The sequence below is a fragment of the Micromys minutus genome (genome assembly GCF_963924665.1).
Source record: "Micromys minutus genome assembly, chromosome: 2".
Lineage (NCBI taxonomy): Eukaryota > Metazoa > Chordata > Mammalia > Rodentia > Muridae > Micromys > Micromys minutus.
The window spans coordinates 74,816,253-74,835,030 of record NC_137971.1 but is presented as its reverse complement, the minus strand read 5'-3'; the positions used below and the strand labels follow the sequence as shown (position 1 = coordinate 74,835,030).

The 18,778-nt window shown below is 43.5% G+C and overlaps 1 protein-coding gene across 1 annotated transcript; it reads right to left on the bottom strand.

Moving 5' to 3' along the window:
• Nucleotides 1-9,213: 9,213 nt before the first annotated feature.
• NDUFAB1 (NADH:ubiquinone oxidoreductase subunit AB1) lies at nt 9,214-18,778 on the bottom strand. The gene is made up of 5 exons (XM_080911869.1): nt 18,589-18,778; nt 14,786-14,908; nt 11,939-12,026; nt 10,149-10,248; nt 9,214-9,346 (listed from the first exon to the last, which is right to left on the bottom strand). Exons 1-4 carry the CDS (start codon nt 18,754-18,756, stop codon nt 10,157-10,159), a joined length of 471 nt encoding a protein of 156 aa, XP_080767995.1. The 5' UTR covers nt 18,757-18,778; the 3' UTR covers nt 9,214-9,346; nt 10,149-10,156.

The window sequence follows — 18,778 nt, the reverse complement described above, 5'->3', positions numbered from 1 at the left end:
GTTTGTTTGGGTTTTTTTTGTTTTGTTTTTTCTTTTTGTTTTGTTTTTAGAAGTGATTTCAACTGAAATCTTCAGATGTCTTTGGTTGCAAACATTTGGACTGCACTGTGATGAATCTGGTTGTTTTTTTCTTTTTCTTTTTTCCTTGGTATTAAAATTGTATGCAAAATGGGGGTGGTAAGTAAGCCATATATTTTTGTGTGTGTGTTCATTGATTCAGATATAATTTTTGTTTTGTTTTATTACTTCCCTATGGTTTTGTTTTAAACCCAAAGATGCCAGTTTCTCTTTTGGTACCTCATTTCCACCTCTTTGCCAGGCTCTCTCCCATGTGCTGCTGCTTGGGAATGCACATGGAAGAGAACAGCTGTGGTCTTGGTGTAGGGGTTCCCACCTCGCTGTGGTGTTCGTCTAACAGCAGAGTATCTCTCACTTGACTCCTGTGTACCCTTTGGATCCCTGTTCTGAGGCGTTCCACTGCTGGTTTGCTTGTTGACAGCCTTTCTTTAGCTTGACTTTAAAGCCCTGCCTATCACCACAGCCTAGGACTTGCTGCTCCAAGGCCCCCTGCTCTAAGGAGTTGGCTTGCCATATAGCCACAGATCATACATTTTCATTTTTGGGAAGCTTCCCAGAACCCCTTAAGCAGTCCAGTGGTTGTTTGAATTATGTTTTTGGTCCTTCTGCTCATGCATTCAGTTCAAGTGTCCTTTATCCCAGGTTCAGAGATGCTGCCTTTCTCGTGGAAGACCTTTGACCCAGTGGGTCAGCAAGTGGTATTCCAACAACAGAGATGGGGAAAGTTGCTTCAGGACCAGCTTGCTCTCCTGGTTTTAGCCCTGACGTTCTTTGTACATGTGAACTGCTGTCTTTTCTGTAAGCCTTGATTGACTCTGAAATAAGGGACAGTCTCTTGGTGGATGATCCTTTGTGCTGTTTGCTGTTTCTCTGCTGCTGTCTTTGCAATTCTCCTCTCACTGGTTGCAGGCTCTTATAGTAAGGCTTGGTGAGAAACCTTCCCAGCGTCACACTTTGGACTCTAAGCTGTTACCCGCCCTCATCCTGTGAAATGTATTCGCATGTATTGCCTAAGATGACTATTCCTTGTGAGCCAATTAATGACAATATTTATGCCCTTCCCTTCTAAGCTGTAGTTTGGGAATCCAGCCCACATAGACAGCCTCTTGCTTTTTGTGGTGTATTCAGTGCCAAGTTATGCATCTGGACAGAAAAACCTACTCTGTTTTTTTTTTTTTTTTTTGGGCGCATAAGTAATTTTTGTGAAGTGCCGCGTCCAAGAAACTGCCTGTGTTTCAGCACCTCCGTGATAATTGTGGATTTTCTGTTCTTACTGACCTGCAGTTCCTAGAGAAGGTGCATTTTGCTCCTTGTCCCAGCCTCCTCCTGCATTTGGCAGGCCTATCAAGGAAGTGACCAAGTGGCAGGTAAAGCATCTTCTTGGCTTGAATACTGTCATTTGTTTGCCAATGTCCCTGTCCTTGAGACTTGTCTTGACAGTGCCACATACCTAGTTTTGGTCTCTCTGAGTGGGCCTCTTGTGTTCCCACCTTGGCTTTGAGGCCCATCCTGCCAGCCCCCTGTGTTCTGTGTGGGTCCCAGTGCTCCTTGCCGCCTCCTCTCAGTATGAGTGCCCTGTCATTATCCCCCTGCTGCCTAAGGGCCAAAACTGCTTCTCACGCAGGCTGGTGTCATTTCAAGAGGACCAAAGCCTCTGTGAACCTTTTTATTTTCAGTAAAATGGTGCTTTTTTCCTTACTTGGAGATATTCTCTATAAATAATGTAAATGACACCTTTTCATATGGAGCTGTTTTGAGTGTTGCTTTCCAGAGCTTGCTGAATCTGCTTGAGCTCTGGTTCCTGACCCTGTCAGCATGGAAGGCCTTGCCAGAAGCTCTCAGAAGGACCGGGACAGGCAGCGCCAGAAGCCCTGGGAATAAGTGTTTAGATCTGTCTGGGTCACAGCAGTATTTGCTATTTTGTCAAACTCAGTCCTGTGAACAGTCTTTATATATTTCTTAACATGTGAAATATACTAAGTCTGTGTGAGCAAATTGGAATACTCTTCTCTTTAGGTAGCATCACAGTATTTCTTTTCCTCAGGATTATTTCTGTACAATTCTTTTAGTCAGATGAGAGGGCATGCAGAAGGCTTCTGGTGGCATTACCGGAGCTAGGAGGAAGAGTCCTGCTCTCAACAGGCTCCTTCTCGGCTTATCATCATGTAGCCATTCAAAGGGCTGTCCTCCCATCTGTAAGTGGTACTGGTGGCCCTTCTGTAGGGCTGCCATCTCAGACATCAGGCCTGTCTTTTCCTCCCTGAGGTGACTTGGCAAAAAATGTGGTCATATAACTGCTGCTGAGCCTGGGTCCCTCTGCTTAGAGCCCTTAGACTGAGTTGCAGGACTCCTGGTGAGAAGTATTTTAATCTGTGATGGGCCTTTGTGGGTAGCTTTGGCTCTTAAATGAAGTTTGACTGGGCTAAGAATGGACATTCTTTGCATCTTGTGGACATAGTAGGAGCCTGCCTGGTAAGGTCCTAAGTAGCTCCTTAACTGCTGCTTTCCCTATGAGGGCCAAAGAGGTGGATTTTGCTACATTGCCATGTCTCAGAAAAGTTGCCGTATCTCACCCAGAAGGGAACTTTTCCTCTTTAATGTGTCTGAAGGAGCTTTGTGAGCTATTGCGGTTGGCCTGCCCTTTCCTTTACCAGGAGCCAAGAAGGGAGGATAGATAGATGTATGCCAAGGTTTTCACCCATCTGCCAACTTTCTCTTGCTTTTTGCTACTGTTAGCCCTGTTCCCTTGGAAAAGGATGGTCTCTGTGTCTTTACACTTTGTAATGATGTTACTTCCAGTCAGGATCAGGCCCATTTTCTTCTTCATAGGCCTAGAAGTGGACAGGAGCCCTCTAGTGTGTAAATCAGCTGGTAGATTTACCTACCAGGGTGGGTGGTTCTGCTTTCTTGGTGTCTGAGAACCTTCTTTACCTTTCCTACAGACTTCTGCAGAAGTATTTGACAATATGTAAGTACTATGTTTCCTTGTGGTGTACACTCTGTTCTTGTTTGTTTTTAAATCAAAACGCCTGTTTGGGAGGAGATGAACGTATTTAGTCTATTAGATTTGCGCTGCTGGAATTTTTTTTTTTTTTTAATATGTAATCTTGACTAGCTGTCGTATTGTTTATCCTGTAAGATTAGTCTATCAATTAAAGTTTGATAATTAATTGTGTTTCTCTTTCCTTCCAATTCTTCATGCGCCTAATCTATTCTGGGGCCTAATCTATCCTGGGGACTTACCAACATTTAGAACTGGGCCCCAAGCCAGCTGTGGTCTGACTTGTGTGGCACTAAGTAATATATACAAGCTTATTCTCTGGAACAGCTGACAGGAGATTTGATTGAGCCTGAAGTATCAGAGTAATGAGCTTGCCAATCATCCATCCTTTTGCTTGGGCAGCCCTCTGCCATGTAAACCTCTGGTTAGGGGAAGCTACTTTCCTTCCCTCTCTGTCCTAACTGGAAATTCTCTACCTTAGCCAGCCTTTGAAGATTCATTTTAAAAAAATAGTGGCTGGAGCCACATGCTATAAAGACCCAGAAAGAAGACCAGAATCCTTGGCATTGATGGTGATGGTTTGTGAGGATATAGTATACTCAGCCACTCACATGTTAGACATTTTCCCTTCCCTCCATTGTGCAAGTATTCCTCAAGGGCCTGGGCTCCCATTTTTCTATTGCTAACACCTCATACTTCTGAAGCAATACTGAAAAGCATTTTTCTTTTTCAGATAGAGTTCCTAGCCCTGCCTGTAACTCAGGATCCTCCTATTCCTCCTCAGGGACTGCAGGCATGTGGTGTGATGTCCAGCTTCATTGTATTATTAGTTCTTTATTAAAATTCTTACATTTTTGTGTTTGTACACATATTACATGTGTGCACACTCATGCCATGATGTGTGTGGAAATCAGAGGACTACTTTTGGAAGTCGGTTCTCTTCTACCATATGGGTTCCAGGATGGAAAGGTTTGGCAACAGGGTAAGCCACAGAGCCATCTTGCCAGCCTAAGGATATATTTTCTTTTCAAGATAGGGTTTCTCTGTGCAGTTCTGGCTGTCCTGAAAGTCATTCTGTAGATCAGGCTGGCCTTGAACTCAAAAGGTCCACACCTGCCTCTGTCTTCCAAATGCTGGGATTAAAGGTGTATGTTGCCACCACCACCACCTGGCACACCAGTATATTAAAAGATCTGGTAAAAACCATTTCTACAATAGAGACAAGGGCTCCTCTGTACGAGTGAGATGCTTCCTGTCAAGGCTGCTTTTCTACCTCCAACTACTCTAGCCGTCTTGCCTTGATGTAGTTGGCCAGGGCCATTTTCAGGCCCCATTACTTTGGGGTTTTTTTTCTCCCCAACTTTTCCTTGTTCACCTCATTTTTCTACTAAACTTTTAAACTTCCCACTTTCTATGCCTTCTACCCTATCTAAATCCTTTTGTTGTATGTATATGGATCCCATTTGCCACAGCACCCGTATGAGGAGGTCAGAGAACACGTTTGTGGACTTGGTTTTCTCTTTCCACATTGACCCGGACTCTAGTAATCCAACTCAGGTTACCAGGTATGTGTGGGAAGATGCTTTACCTGCATATCAGTAATACTTAATTTGTAGAATTTTTTCTATTAATGTTCTTGTCTTGCATATATATATGAAGACAGGGGGTCTCACTGTTAAGCTCTGGCTGACCTAGAATTTACATGGACCAGGCTGGCCTTGAGCTCACTATGAAGCTGAGGGTATCCTTGTTCCTTCATTTTTCTACCTCTATCTTCAAAGTACGAAGATTATAGATGTGTCCACTATGCTTGGTTCCAAGAATTATTCTATTTCATGCCATGGGGACTCCCTCCAACCTGCTTGGGGCTAGGGTCTTTTGTTCCCAAAGTTCTATCAAAAGCACCAGTTGATGCACTCACTCTGTGTTTCTTGTACCCTTCTCAGACAGACTCACTGTGAATGGGTGTTATTCATTTAGCCTGAACTCTGTGTAGAGATAATAGCACTTTGACAGGTCATTTCACAGGGTTTTGACCTCTGGTTATGTGATGGATAAATGGCTGCTTGGATGCACCTTTTCTAGAGCTGTCTGGCCTTTAATGGAAGCATGGAGGCCAGAGAGGGGCCTCTGGGGCTGTCTGTAGGATTTACTCTAAACACTGTACCCAGGTTGTCATATCAGCACATGATCTGTCACATCATCCTGGTGCCTTCACTTCAGCCCAAAGGACTCAGACCCAGAGAACAATCACATGCCTGTCAGTAACCAGCTGAGCCAGCACCCACTTACCTGACGCTGAAAGAGGACTTAAGGAAAGTGGCTCTTGCTGACTTTGCTTGATCGTCCTGTTCCTGATTTCATTCCTGATGTTAGGAATTGCTTGTATAAACTCTGACCTTGGCATTTATTCATTGGATTTATTGTTAATAAAAGTCTGAAATTTGCTGATTTGGCTTTACTATCACTTTAAAAACTCAAAAGTCATAAATGCTATACCTGATAAAGAAATCTCAAGTGATAGGGGTGTGTGTGTGTGTGTGTGTGTGTGTGTGTGTGTGTGTGTGTGTGTGTGTGTGTGTGTGTCAGGTCTATTGAACCCCATTCTGAAGGAGCAGAATACATGTTAATCTTCAGCACATAAGGCCCCATCCTAGGAACACAGGGTCAATTTTAACTAACTTGGTAAAGTGAGGAGGCCCCACACAGACCCTTGATTATGAGCCCTGGCTCCAGCATGGCATTGTTATGCATTTTCTTTATGTGTTGCCTCCTCGGGTATCCCACACACCCCTCAAATCGTGATGTCTCAAGTGGAAATCGTGTCACCCCTTAAAATCTGACCATTTTTTTTTCTGGTTTCAGTAGCAGCCCAGCTGTGTGAATAGCCAAGATCAAGTTACTCAGAGAACCTTCTCCATTACTTTATGCCAATCTCCAAACCTTTTTTCTAAAACCGTCAATTATGTTCATTCTCTTCAGTCCACCCTGGGTGTGTACATGACTGTCCTACAGAAAATCCCACAGTGGCCAACAAGCTTCTTAATCAGACTGTAAGGTCCTTTGGTGGACCGATCATAGCAACCTCTTAACTGCCTGCTACGTTAAACACACTACATCTTTTAACTGCACGTGACCTTGTAGGCTATGCACTATGGTTTCCTGAACCAGAGGCTGATTTCCCACTTATTTTTATTCTATATTTTTAAGTTAGGGTCTCATGGCCCTAGTTGACTTTGAACTTCTTAAGGTAGCTGAGGTGTGTGCTACATAGGGCAGCCACTTGCATTTGCAGTTACTGCTGCTCCTGCCATGTTCTGTGTCCTGCTTTTCCTATGTGGCTGTTATAGACCTTACAAAAGCCTTTCCCAGGCATCTGCTCCTCAGCCTTGGCTGGAGTATGTCAGTTTTCATATTCCTGAATTATTAATAGTTAAAAATGTACTTGTTAACCATATGTCTCTGATGTGTCTTGGTAATGACTATTACTTATTCACACTTTGGTGCTTCCCCCATTCTGATGTATTTTATTGAAGTATGACCGAGCTGCTTATCTTTAGTTGATTGTTTTGAGACAAGCTGCACTGTAGCCTCCAGGCTGGTCTTGAACTCAGTGAGTAGCCAAGGATAATCTTGAATTTCCAATCCTCTCACCCCAATCTCCCAAACACTGGAGATTTTAGGCATGCATTTTATTTTCCCTTAAAATAGCAACTTTTGTTATTCTACAGATTTGTTTCTGTTCACAACTCCACCCAGTGTTTGCTGTTAGCTTTTAGTTTTTGTTTTAGACAAGCCTGGGACTCACATGCTTGCAATTATAAGTGTGGTGCACACTTTGGCAGACATCCAATTTCAAGTCCTTAGTATATTCCTTTTCAAATGTATATTGAAATTTTCTCCCATCTTTTCACAGATTTGACAGTTGAAAGAATGGTACTGTGAACTCAAAAGACTCACTTCACCATAGTCATGTTAGCATAAAGCCAGCTTCTGCCATGCTTTACTCCTATTTCCAGGCACTATAGTTACTCTAACTGCTGTACCTAAAAAATTTAACTTTATCTAATCACACACCTTAGTTACCCCAATGTCTTCACAGTACTTTCCAGCTCCATGTTTCCCTAAGTTACCATCTCTTTGGTCTTTGACTTAGAACAGTGACAGTATCGTCGGTTTTACAGTCTATGCATCTTCACCATCATACTGCTTACAGGATTTTAGCAAGAACACCTGCTGGGTGGCATCGATGGCACATGCTTGCATTACTGTAGGTCCTGTCACAGAAACTTTAAAGGTCTGTTAGGAACGTCTGGGGGATACAGTGAGGAGACTAAAGGGTCTTAATTAGAGGGATTGGGACAAGGGCTAGAAACAGGATTGTTTCCAGGTCTTCTTTTCCAGTGTTGGGCATAAAACCCAGGGCCTCCTGCATTCTGAGCAATTCAATCACAGAGGCCCATCCCCAGCCACAGGGGCTCATGAGAGTCACCCAGGGCACAAAAGACAGGAAACCACCCAAACAAGCTGGCCAGCTAGATCAGCTGAAACAGCAAGCTGTGAACCGGCCTCAGTATGTAAATGGAGAACAATGCAGGCAGACACTTAGCGGCAACCTTTCGCAAACATGCACACAAAACTTACACATCAACAGTATGTATTCCATTCTCTGATTTGTAGTCTGGAATGCTGTACGTGGTCAGTTTGCTGCCTATCAGAGCACAGAAAGAATCCTTACTGAAAACATCCCTGTGAATTCTTAAAGCGGAGAGATGTTTGGTATTTCAGCAAAAAGATCCTAAATGTGTGAACCGGTGAATTGTAGCCACATCCAGAGTGATACGAGTAGGTCAGATGTGTGGGGAAAGGAGTGACAGGATGCCGTGGTGGCGGGCAGTACAGTGAGCTTGAGCAGAAACAATTCACACGAATTTTTGGGCCAATTCTTCGACTACTCTAGGATTTAAAGTACTCATTTACAACTTGGGGGAATATTACCAAACTAACCTGGAGTCAGTTCCAGTCAGCAGCCACATACATCCTATGTGTTCTTGTCTAATGTGCAATACCCTGGAACCCATCCCCAGCACTATCGGGGGAAACCCCAAAACTAAAAAGAAAGGAGTATGTATAGCCAAAAGGTCTAAAAGAACTCCTGGGAGACAAAGACACTGGGCACTTCAGAAAGAAATGGGCATTGAGAATACGCCCAAATGCAGAGTTGGTTCCTGCCTTTGTCCCACCTCATCCTACCAGAAGCTTCTCTGCTGGCTTCTCTGGACCACCCACCTCACTCCCTTACTTTGATACCACCTTCTATAAACTTGTTTCCTTTCCCTTCTCCAAACTACAGTAAAAAGGCAATTATGGTATGACTCTCAATTGAATCTCAAGATATATATTACCTACATCAACCCCAAGAGGCAAAGTGCTAAAAATAAATGGGTAGCATTGTGGCAGCATCGACCCATTATCCCAGCACTCAGAGGACTGAGGTAGGGTTACGGTCTGAGGCTTAGCCTGGGCTACATAGAGAACATATCCCAAATAGCTGAGGGACAACTAACACTGGGTGTGTAAGTAGGCAGCGGTGCTTAAGGCCAAGCTGAGCCGCCCTCAGGAGAGCTGTCCTCCCGCAAAGGTCAGTAGTCCTTTAGAGAGAAACTAGCCGAGTAACATTTATTTGATTCACAGCCTGAACAGACGTTTTCCAGTGTGAATCCATGTACTGGGGTAGGTGGCAGAGGGAAACCCACTTCAGGTACACTGCTAGAAGAAAAAAATTTTTGAAAGTCTTGTCACCCAGGATGGCTTTAACTCTTACCTGCCTAGGTAGGTTTCACTGAGATGCTCTCAAAATCTATCATTGCTTTATATTATTCTCCCCAGCTGCCTATCACAGTGCCCTGGAAAGTATTTCTAATGTACATGGTTATCAATAACAGACCTTAAAAAATTATAAGCAACATAAATAAAAATTTTAAATTTTAGGTTGAGCAGGTCAAGCCTATAATCTGAAGCTCTTGGGAGGCTGAGACAGGAAGATCACTGAATTTGAGGTTCGTGCTAAATGAGTTCAGGCCAGAATGACACTGTCTCAAAAAAAGAAAAAAAACTAAAGATTGAGAAAAACATTAGTTTTGTAATAGATTTATTTTTAAAGGGTAAACCACTCAGACAATTTAAATACAAGTCCAACAGAATCGCTGTCAGTCGGCCAAGATGCCATCGTCTGTCCTCTGGAGTCTCACAGTAAGGAAGAAGGCTCTGGCAATGACAAGAGAAGTCTTTAAGGTTCCCAGTGCTTTGAAACTAAGTATCCCAAGCACTAAAACACCAGAGCAGAACCAGCAAGGATTGTCAGCTAAGGCTTAACAGCGGACAGTGCTGACGATCTGTGTAGCCCAATTTGACCTTCACAAAGCTGTGATAGGGCCGACATCATTCCCACTTTACATGGGCTCAGATTCTGCAGCTTATCCAAAATGACCAGGCCCACAGCATGCCTGACAATATAGCCAACTTGGGCCTGTCTCTAAAGCCCATCCTCTTAATCGTGAGCAATCCTGGGCCACCTGAGCAGGTGAGGCTTAGGTTGGTGGGTGCCTGAGGGACTGAGGTTTCTTTCTGGGTTATGACATGCAATATTTGTGTAAGACTACTTTTAAGAAGAGGGCTGAGTCCTATCTTGGAATGATGCTTTGGAAATAAAGACCACTGCAAGGCTTAGGGGTTCCGGATGGAAGATAACCAGAATAAAAGAACTGATGACAGTCAAGCACTGCCAACTTTTGTTTTATGAGTCTTGCTTTATTGAAGAACTATGGGGGTGGGGTTGGGGTACTGGAGAGATGGCTCAGCAGTTAAGAGCACTGACTGCTCTTCCAGAGGTCCTGAGTTCAAATCCCAGCAACCACATGGTGGCTCACATCCATCTGATGCACTCTTCTGGTGTGACTGAAGATAGCTGCAGTGTACTCATATAAATAAAAATAAATCTAAAAAACAAAGCAAAACTACAGATAAACTGATCTTATGGGAGAAGATGGTTTTATGTCAGATTATTTACCTGATACTTTATTCATACACGTCCTTCTTATCTGCAATGTAATCTACAATTTCTTGTGGACACATTAACTTCTCTGCATCTATATCAGGAATTTCAAACCCTAAAATAAAAAGTTGGTAGCAATGTATAAGTACAGAAAAAGCAAGTACTTTAAAACTGAAAGCATATGATTACCCTTCCCCCTGCTACTTTTAGTTTTAGGTAAGAGCCCCACTTAGTTACTCAACCTGGCCTTGAAATCTGAAGCAGTTTTGAATCTGTGCCACTAGGTTTGGCTGCATCTGATCCTCTCGAAATACACACCTGTGTGAAACATCTCCAACAGTCTTGATCTATCCCACTTTGTTTTGAACTGGGAAGGTTTTAGAAAATGAGTATCCTGTTGATCTTAAGTTTTTTAGAAATAATTAGTATAACAGAACCCCCTTGGGTGGATTGTGTAACTACCCTGGCTGTCTTGAAACTTACTATGCAGACCAGGCTAGTCTCAAACTCAAGAGAGATCCACCTGCCTCTGCCTCCTGAATGCTGGGATTAAAGGTGTGCCCACCACTGCCTACGTGAAAACTCTTTCAAATGTACAACTCAGTCATCTGTAGTATGTTCACGGGCTGCACAAACACTGCTATTATCTAGTTCCCCAAGAATGAAACCAGTTCCCTAGGACCATGGTTCTCAGCCTTTGGGGGTCATATATATCAGATATTTACATTATGATTCATAATAGCAAAATTATTAATAAAGTAACAACATAATTGTAAGGTTGAGAGCCACAACGTGAGGAACTGTACTAAATAGTGGCAGCATCAAGAAGGTTGAGAACCACTGTCACTGAACATTTTCATCATTCCTTCCTAAAAGGAAACCTAAAAGTGTCATTAGTAGGTCACTCCTTGAATCCCAACCCTTAGCAGCCTTGAATCTACTCTGTCCCCATCTGTTTTCCTCTTGACATTCAATGCCGGTGGAGCATGTATGTAGCATGTGATAAGGTGTTTATCTGACTTCTGTTCTCAAGGGTCATCCATGTGTTCCTTTTATGCAGTTGGGTTTTGATAGTTTCCATATGGTTTACTTGGGCTCAGACACTGTAGTGATCACTGTAGTGATCTCTCAGCAGTCCCAATCTTGGTGCTTCTACTACTGGCACACTCATTGTACAGAACAGGAAAACACTTTGGGATGCTTTTGCTTATCAGGCTCTCACACTATCTGAGCTCAGTCTAGCTCTGGTTCTTGTAAGCCCTTGGCAACAACAGCACTGCACCTGCCCAGCATCATCTATAAGAGCGTTAACTAGGGGATCTGTTCTGTTGTGTGGTACACAAGTCTTTTCTCCCAAGCTGAACAGCTACCCACAAAAGTATTTTGGGAATTTTATAAAGCCTCATTTGCACAGCAAACAGACCTTAAGACCTCAACTGTGTGTCCTCAGCACAGCTGATTACTGCTGTCTAGTTAAAGTCATCATAGATCATGAGAGGCCCCAAGCATCATCAGCACCTCTGTGAGACTTTTGCTCCTGATCCTTTGCTTTCCTAGGCCTTTAATTCTATTCTGCCTAGCCTGAGCTGTCCCTAATAGTTAACATCACCTGACAGTAAGAAGACTGGGAAGTACTGGCTGTTACTGTTTCTATTGAGGCTGAGTCCAGTCCAAATTCCAGCACTTCCTTCAGTTTAAACTTTCTAAGGTCATTTGGCCTGGACTACAGAGAAAGATCTTTTCTTAAAAAAAACAACAAAACAGACTCATAACATGCAAACCCAAAGCTAAAGTATATATGTTACCAAATTCGTCTTCCATGGCCATAATAATTTCCACTTGGTCCAAACTGTCTAAGCCCAGGTCCTTCATAAAATGAGAATTTACTGAGAGCTGCAAGAAAGAAATACCAAACAAAATTTAACCCATGACAGTGTTTGCTTCCCAAGACACAGTACACTACTTTATCACCATACAGACAATTTTGAACAGCCATCAAGGCTATGGTGTTTAACATATGCTGGCATGGACAGAGTGTCATTTGTTACTTTGTTCAACTTCATTTTGAGGTGGTTAACTTGCAAACAGAATTAAATGAAAGATTTCATGCTACATACTTTACTTGGATCTTTGAGCACTATTCTAAAGGACATCAGAGAGAATTGATTTTCTTGCTACTTTACTAACAAAACTATTTGTCCTCAAGATGCAAGCTATTATCCAAGCACTCTAAAGGCAGGTACAGACAGACAGACACAGATCTGAGTTTGAGGCCAGCCTGGTCTACATAGCAAGTACCAGGCCAACTAGTGCCACACAGTGAGATCCTACCTTTTCACATAGCCCAGTATAGAACATTTACCTTAGTATATATGAGGCCTGGGATTCCATTCCCAGCAACACACATACTCAATAACTAAAAAACCCAAGATTATAATAAATCGCAGGTACCTTCTGTAGTGGCTTGAACAGGTTTGGCCCTTACAGACTCATCATGTGTTTGAATGCTTGGCCCACAGAGAATGACACTTTTAGGAGGTGTTTCCTTATTGGAGGAAGTGTGTCACTGTGAGGGTGGGCTTTAAGTTCTTATGTTCAAGCTCCACCCAGTGGGGAAGACACCCTCCTGCTGCTTGCCTGTAGAAACAAGTCTCCTGCTGCTGCCAAGTGTAGAACTCTTGGCTCTTCCAAAACTATGTATACCTGGCGCTGCCATGCTTCCCACTATGATGGTAATGGACTGAACCTCTGAAACTGTAAGCCAGCCCCAATCAAACGTTTACTTTTATGAGTTACTTTTGCTTTTGGTCATGGTGTCTTTTCACAGAAATGAAACCCTAAAATACCTTCAGTTGAGAAAATAGTGTTTGTTATAATGTACACCTCAAAATCACCAGGAAATATTCGTTTTTTATTGAATATTTTAATTTATTTACATTTCAAATGTTATCTCCTTTTCTGGTTTCGCCTCTGGAAACCCCCATCCCATCTTCCCTCCCCCTGCTTCTATGAGGGTACTCGTCCACCCACTCCCAGAAATAATCTTTAAAACAGGCCTGAAGAGATGGCCCAGGAGTTAAAAGCAGTCTCTACACAATCCTGATGACCAGAGTTCAGATTCCAGCAACTATGTAACAAGCTGGCTCTCTGATACAGACCTATACTCTTAGCTCTGGAGTGGGCAGAAACAGAAAGTGGAGTCCCGGGTTGAAAGACACCATGCCTCAGAATAGATGGACAAATGATAATGGACATTTGATAACCTCTTCTGTCCTCAGCACCCGCTTGTGTACGTGTGCACACACACACAAACACAATCATTTTTAAAACTATAATGAAAACAACCTTACACACAACAAACTTGTATTAGTAAAGAAAAAACATTGTTTACAAACCACATGAAAAAAAATCCCAAGGGTTATGTTAAAAAAGAAAGAGTGGGGCTATAGTGAGGCACACCTTTAATCCCAGCACTCACTCAGGAGGCAGAGGCAGGCAGATCTCTGAGTTCCAGGACAGCCAGGGCTATTACAGAGAAACCTTGCCTCCAAACACAAAAAACAAAAAGGAAAGACAGCTGGAAGGAAGGAAGGAAACCTCATGTGGTAGTATACTTCTATAATCCCATCACTTTGGAGGATGAGGCTAAGGGTGTGAGTTTTGGGCCAGCATGGGCTACATAGTGAAATCCTTTCAAAACCAAAACAAGACGCAAAACACAGTTCTGGTATATACCACCTGTGGTTTTTTCAAAGGCTTTTCTTGATAGTAATTAGACCCTGCCATAGGGTAAGTATGTGTTTTCCCCTGAAATACACTCTCAGAACACTTGTGTTGTTGGAAGAGAGTGGGAGATAAACATAAATACTGTGGTGGTTTGAATGAGAAGACCCCCGCCCCCGGAAGTCTTGAACCTTTGAATATTTGGTTCTCAGTTGGTGTCTATTTGGGGAGAATTTGGAGGTGATGTGAGGGGAGAGGGGGCTTCATGGAATCAAAAGCCTCCTCCATCCATTCCCAACATACTCTTTGCTTCCTGTTTGTGCTTTAAGAGGTAAGCTCCCAGCTACTTCTACAGTGCCATGCCTGTCTGCCTACTGCCATTCTCCTTGCCAAGGTGGAATTGTAAGCTCTAAATAAACCCTTCCTTTTGCAAGTTGCTTTGTTCATGGTGTTTAATCACAGCAATAGAAAAGTAAATGGGACAAAATACATATATACTGTACATGTGTATGTGTACTGCCTGATATATCCATGTATCTCTCTGGAAAGCTACACAAGAAGCTATACAAGGACAATGTCAATCTACTAGTAGGGGAAACAGTTGGCTGAAAGCTGGGGAGACTTTTAATTGAATATTTGTTTGGCCCCTTTGAACTTTATACTACGTGATTAAATTTGCTAAAGAAAAAAAATGGACTGGTGAGATGGTTCATCAGGTAAAGGAGCTTGCCACCAATCCTAATGACCCCAAGTTTGATTCCTGGGACAGACATGGTGAAAGGAGAGGACTGACTGCTGCAAGTTGTCCTGTGACTTCCTCTAGGGGCCATGACATGCAAATACGTGCATAAGTGTATGTGCACACACACACACACACACACACACACACACACGAAATAAAGGAAAAGATAAAAGACAAAACCAGTTACCTTTTCTGGGTCAATCTTATCATAGAGTTTCAAGACATACAGAACTCGGTCCTTGATTCCCTCTAACGTCAGTGGGGGTGCGTCACTGTATTGGCGGCACAAATGTGTGACCGTTCCAGGCACCTAGAACAAAGGCAGGAAAAAGACTGTTATTCCATCTCAAATGTCTTTATATAAATGCACAGGACTACTGGTATCTTTTAAGAAATTTTACACACATTTTTTATTTGGGAGAGGAATCCACACATAACACAGCACATGATTGGAGGTCAGAGAACAAGCTGTGGGAGTCAGTTCTTCCCGTCTTCCCCTGTGAGAGTCTTGGGGACTGAACTGAAGGTCATCAGCTTTGGTGCCTTTACCTGGTAAACCACCTCACTGCCTTCCTACAAGCATCTTTCACAAAGCTTCCTGATCTTTACAGAACCCACATCATCTCATTCTCCAGTGTGGTCATAGTGCTGGGGCAACTGAGAAGCTCTAGCTTCAAAATGGTTGTCCTCAAAATCAGAACTGGTCCTTCTGGCTTTGGACATCATCTTGCTGAGTAAGACTGTCACTAACTTAAAAGCATCACAGAAATGCTTAAGTTCCCTCATGACAAATTTAGCATGCCTTTTCAATGCACTGCCACCACTGATATAAGACAAGAGAACCCACCCTAACAGCTGCCATGGTATACAGAAGGTGGTAACTAGACACTGGCCACAACAAATGAAACCAGCCACCTAAACCTCCCATATATTTCTCTGGCAGGTGGGTATGCCCTATAGCCAGACACACAAACCTTTCTGAGTGTTCTTATGATAAGATCCAACAGTTTCTGCTGTCAGCCTGCCTTATATTCAGTTGGGTACTGAAGCCTTGACTAGATTTTACCTACAAAGTATGGAGGAGCACTGACTGTCTGGGGGCTTTAAGTTCTTAGTTTGCAGCTAGCCTGTTCTATAGAAAATGAGTGTGTTGCTGGGCTTTTAATCCCAAATACTTGGGAGGGAAGGCAGAAGAAACAAGTTGAAGGCCAAGCTGAGCAATTTGGTGATACCCTGTCTCAAAAAGGGGCAGGAATAGAGCTGTAGAGTAATTTGCTTAGCATGTCTGAAACCCATGGTTCAACACTGAAGAGGGGGGACTGGGGAGAAGGAGAGCAATATGGATCAGAGAGTAAGTAAAACAGGCTCCTTCAAGTTATCCTCTGACCTTCACAGGCATGCTCACACTGAACAAATAAATGTGCAAGAGAGAGAAAGAGCCAAGTTTGTTTGCTGGCACTCATGTCCCTGAGTGTGTCTATGAAAAATGACCTAAGAGCTGCTGTGGTGTCAAATGTTTAACCATAACACTTGTGAGACTTGAGGTAAAAACATCCAGAGTCCAGGCAAGCCTGACTAATAAGGACATACAAAACTAAACCAATGTACATGTCTTTATCAAGATATTCTTACTTTGCAGCAAACTTATTTAATCAACAAACTAAAGAGAATAGCTGAAGAGAAATTCTAGATGATTTCTGAATAAGAATGGCAGGGCACTTTTTTGTGTCTAAATCCATTGTTCCCTCTTGTGGCCTCTGACTGGGACAAAGCACCAGTCCTACTCATTACAGTGACTTAAAGAGGCCACAGATAAGGTGAAACAGACAGGGATAAGAGAAAGAGGGAGAGAGATGTTAACAGTGAAAATGACAGAAAAGTCTGAGGTAAGAGGATGTAACATATCCTGTGTGCATATCAAGGAGCTGAAAAGAGACTAAAAACTATCAAGGTACTGGGGTTGAGGGCTTGTCTAGCATGAGTGAGGCCCCAGGTTCAATTTCCAGACTTGAAGGAAGAAGAAGACCCAAGCAGATTCAGTAAGACACGGTGGTTCAGGGCTGCAAGCCCTAGTGCTTGGGAGGGTGAGGCAGAGCAACATATTCTCACCAACCTGAGTTCCAAAGCCAGCCTGAGACAATACAACAAACACAGAAAACACAGGCTTGGTATGAACTGCAATGAACATGGAAGAAAAGGAGAGAGAGTGCTGAGAGCAGACCATGAGAAAAGTGGCTGGAGTGTCGACTTGTATGCAGTTACTCAGGTAGGCCACTAGGTGTCAGGAGCTCACCAGGTACCACTGGTAAATTTCTACAGGGTCAGGTAAGGTGTATGCCCAAAGATTGACTATGGTAATAGAAGCACTTTACACACCCTTTACAAAGAAACTGACACAGGATGGTTAGGTATCCTCCAAGTTCTCCTGCATTACCTCTTAGAGGAGCTAAACTGCTTCTTTCTGCCAGATGTCTACCATTAGAAAAGCACCTTCCCTGTATTGAAAACAGGTTGTCTCAGTAGAGTGCTGACCCAGGTTCACATGTGACATCAATCATGTCTAAGCATCAAAGATGGCACTATGTGCAGTGTCTCTAAGCTAGCCTGATACTGATGCCCTTTGTTTATGGAAAAGCTCTAAGGGCCATCTCTCTGTCACTTGCCCACTGCAAACCTCAGGAATGAGGCACCTCAAACTCAACTGTTTGAAATAAACCCTCGCCTCTTCAAAAGTCTTCTTTAGTCAGCTCCCTCTTCATTTTATGGAAACTTCCAAGCCAACTTATTTTACTCATCTAAGCTGGGTGGATTCAGAGAAAAGGTTTCTTATTCCTTTAACAAACCTCACTGGCCGTTTGCTTTCTGATTGTGCAGAGAACATCCACAGTCCAATAACAAACCTAAAACATCTTACAAACAACAGTTTCTCTACATTTGTGAATGAACTTAATCAAAACCATTCTGTAAGCATAAAGCAGTTCCTTTACTATCTGTATAAAGCAGGCAGAGAGCATTGGTCCCAGGACCCTATCTAGAAAGCCCATAAAATAAATACAGACATACTGAATGATCTGTGTGCACAACTGAAGTTTGAGAAGCAATGCTGTAAGAACAGAAGATCACATTTTAGCTTAATCTGAAATGAATCTCTAGGTCCAAGGCACAACAACTTTACTGCCCTTATATACACTTTTATAATGACAACCTTTTGATATAGTCAGTGAATCACAACACTGGATATAGATCCTTATTTCTTGAAACAGGCAGGTGTGACTGAAACCACTACTGCAGGAAGCTCACTGAGTATGAAAAAGGGTTCTTCAACCCGGCCCAAAGACTATCCTACAGTAGTTCCTAATCTTGCATGCACACTGGGAACTTAAAACGCCATGCCAGGGCTTGATCCCAGCGGAGTAAGTCAGAAGGGGAGTGGGAAGAGGGCTAGGGTCTTCTGTTGGGCATCTAGGGTTGAAAGTGACATCCTGACAAAGTTAAGCCTCACACTGGTTTCATTAAATATGCAAACTACAAATGACTTGTTTCCTACCCTTACTTCCAGAAGGCTAACAGACAAAAGGTGCCACAAGGGGAAAATTACGATAGAACTCTAGGAACTTAGAGAATACTGTGGAGAGGGCTATTGTAGGCAAGTGCCTTTCCTCTTGTGCACTTCCCCAGGTGACCACAGTAATTGCCATCATCACAACTGACAACTGCAGTAGGTGCTCTTCGCGGTCATTGCCACTCCACAAGGATGAGAGCTGGTGTCCAGTTTTGTTGTTCAGTCAAGACTTGGTCAAGTCCTGTGCTCTCATCATAAGACACTCAGCTTCACGACCGGGGTCAACTAAAACCCGTCAGGCAGTGGGGCTAGCGGGGTTCCCTGATCACCCCTGCAGGTTCTGTGCTGCTGCCTGGAGCCCCTCCCCCAACCCGGACGGCCCGGGGCCCTGACCCCTGACTAGCCCCGGCAAAGTCACCGCGAGTCACCTGCGCGAGCGCCAAGGCAGGCTGCAGGGTCCCGGGTCTCCTCCGGATTCCCTCAGAGCAGAGAGTGGTGCTGAGCGGTCGGGCCAAGGCCAAAGTGGGAAGCCTGGGCAGCGGCGCGAAGGCCGCGGGCAGGCGGCGGACACAGGCGCAAAGGACACGAGACGCCATGGCTACGCCAACCCAGGATGCA

Coding starts and splice junctions, on each gene's coding strand:
- NDUFAB1 (XM_080911869.1), bottom strand. CDS start 18,756: ATGGCGTCTCGTGTCCTTTGCGCCTGTGTCCGCCGCCTGCCCGCGGCC. Junction 12,027..14,785: donor ATAAGATTGACCCAGAAAAG/GTAACTGGTTTT, acceptor TCTTTCTTGCAG/CTCTCAGTAAATTCTCATTT. Junction 10,249..11,938: donor GGCCATGGAAGACGAATTTG/GTAACATATATA, acceptor TTTTTATTTTAG/GGTTTGAAATTCCTGATATA.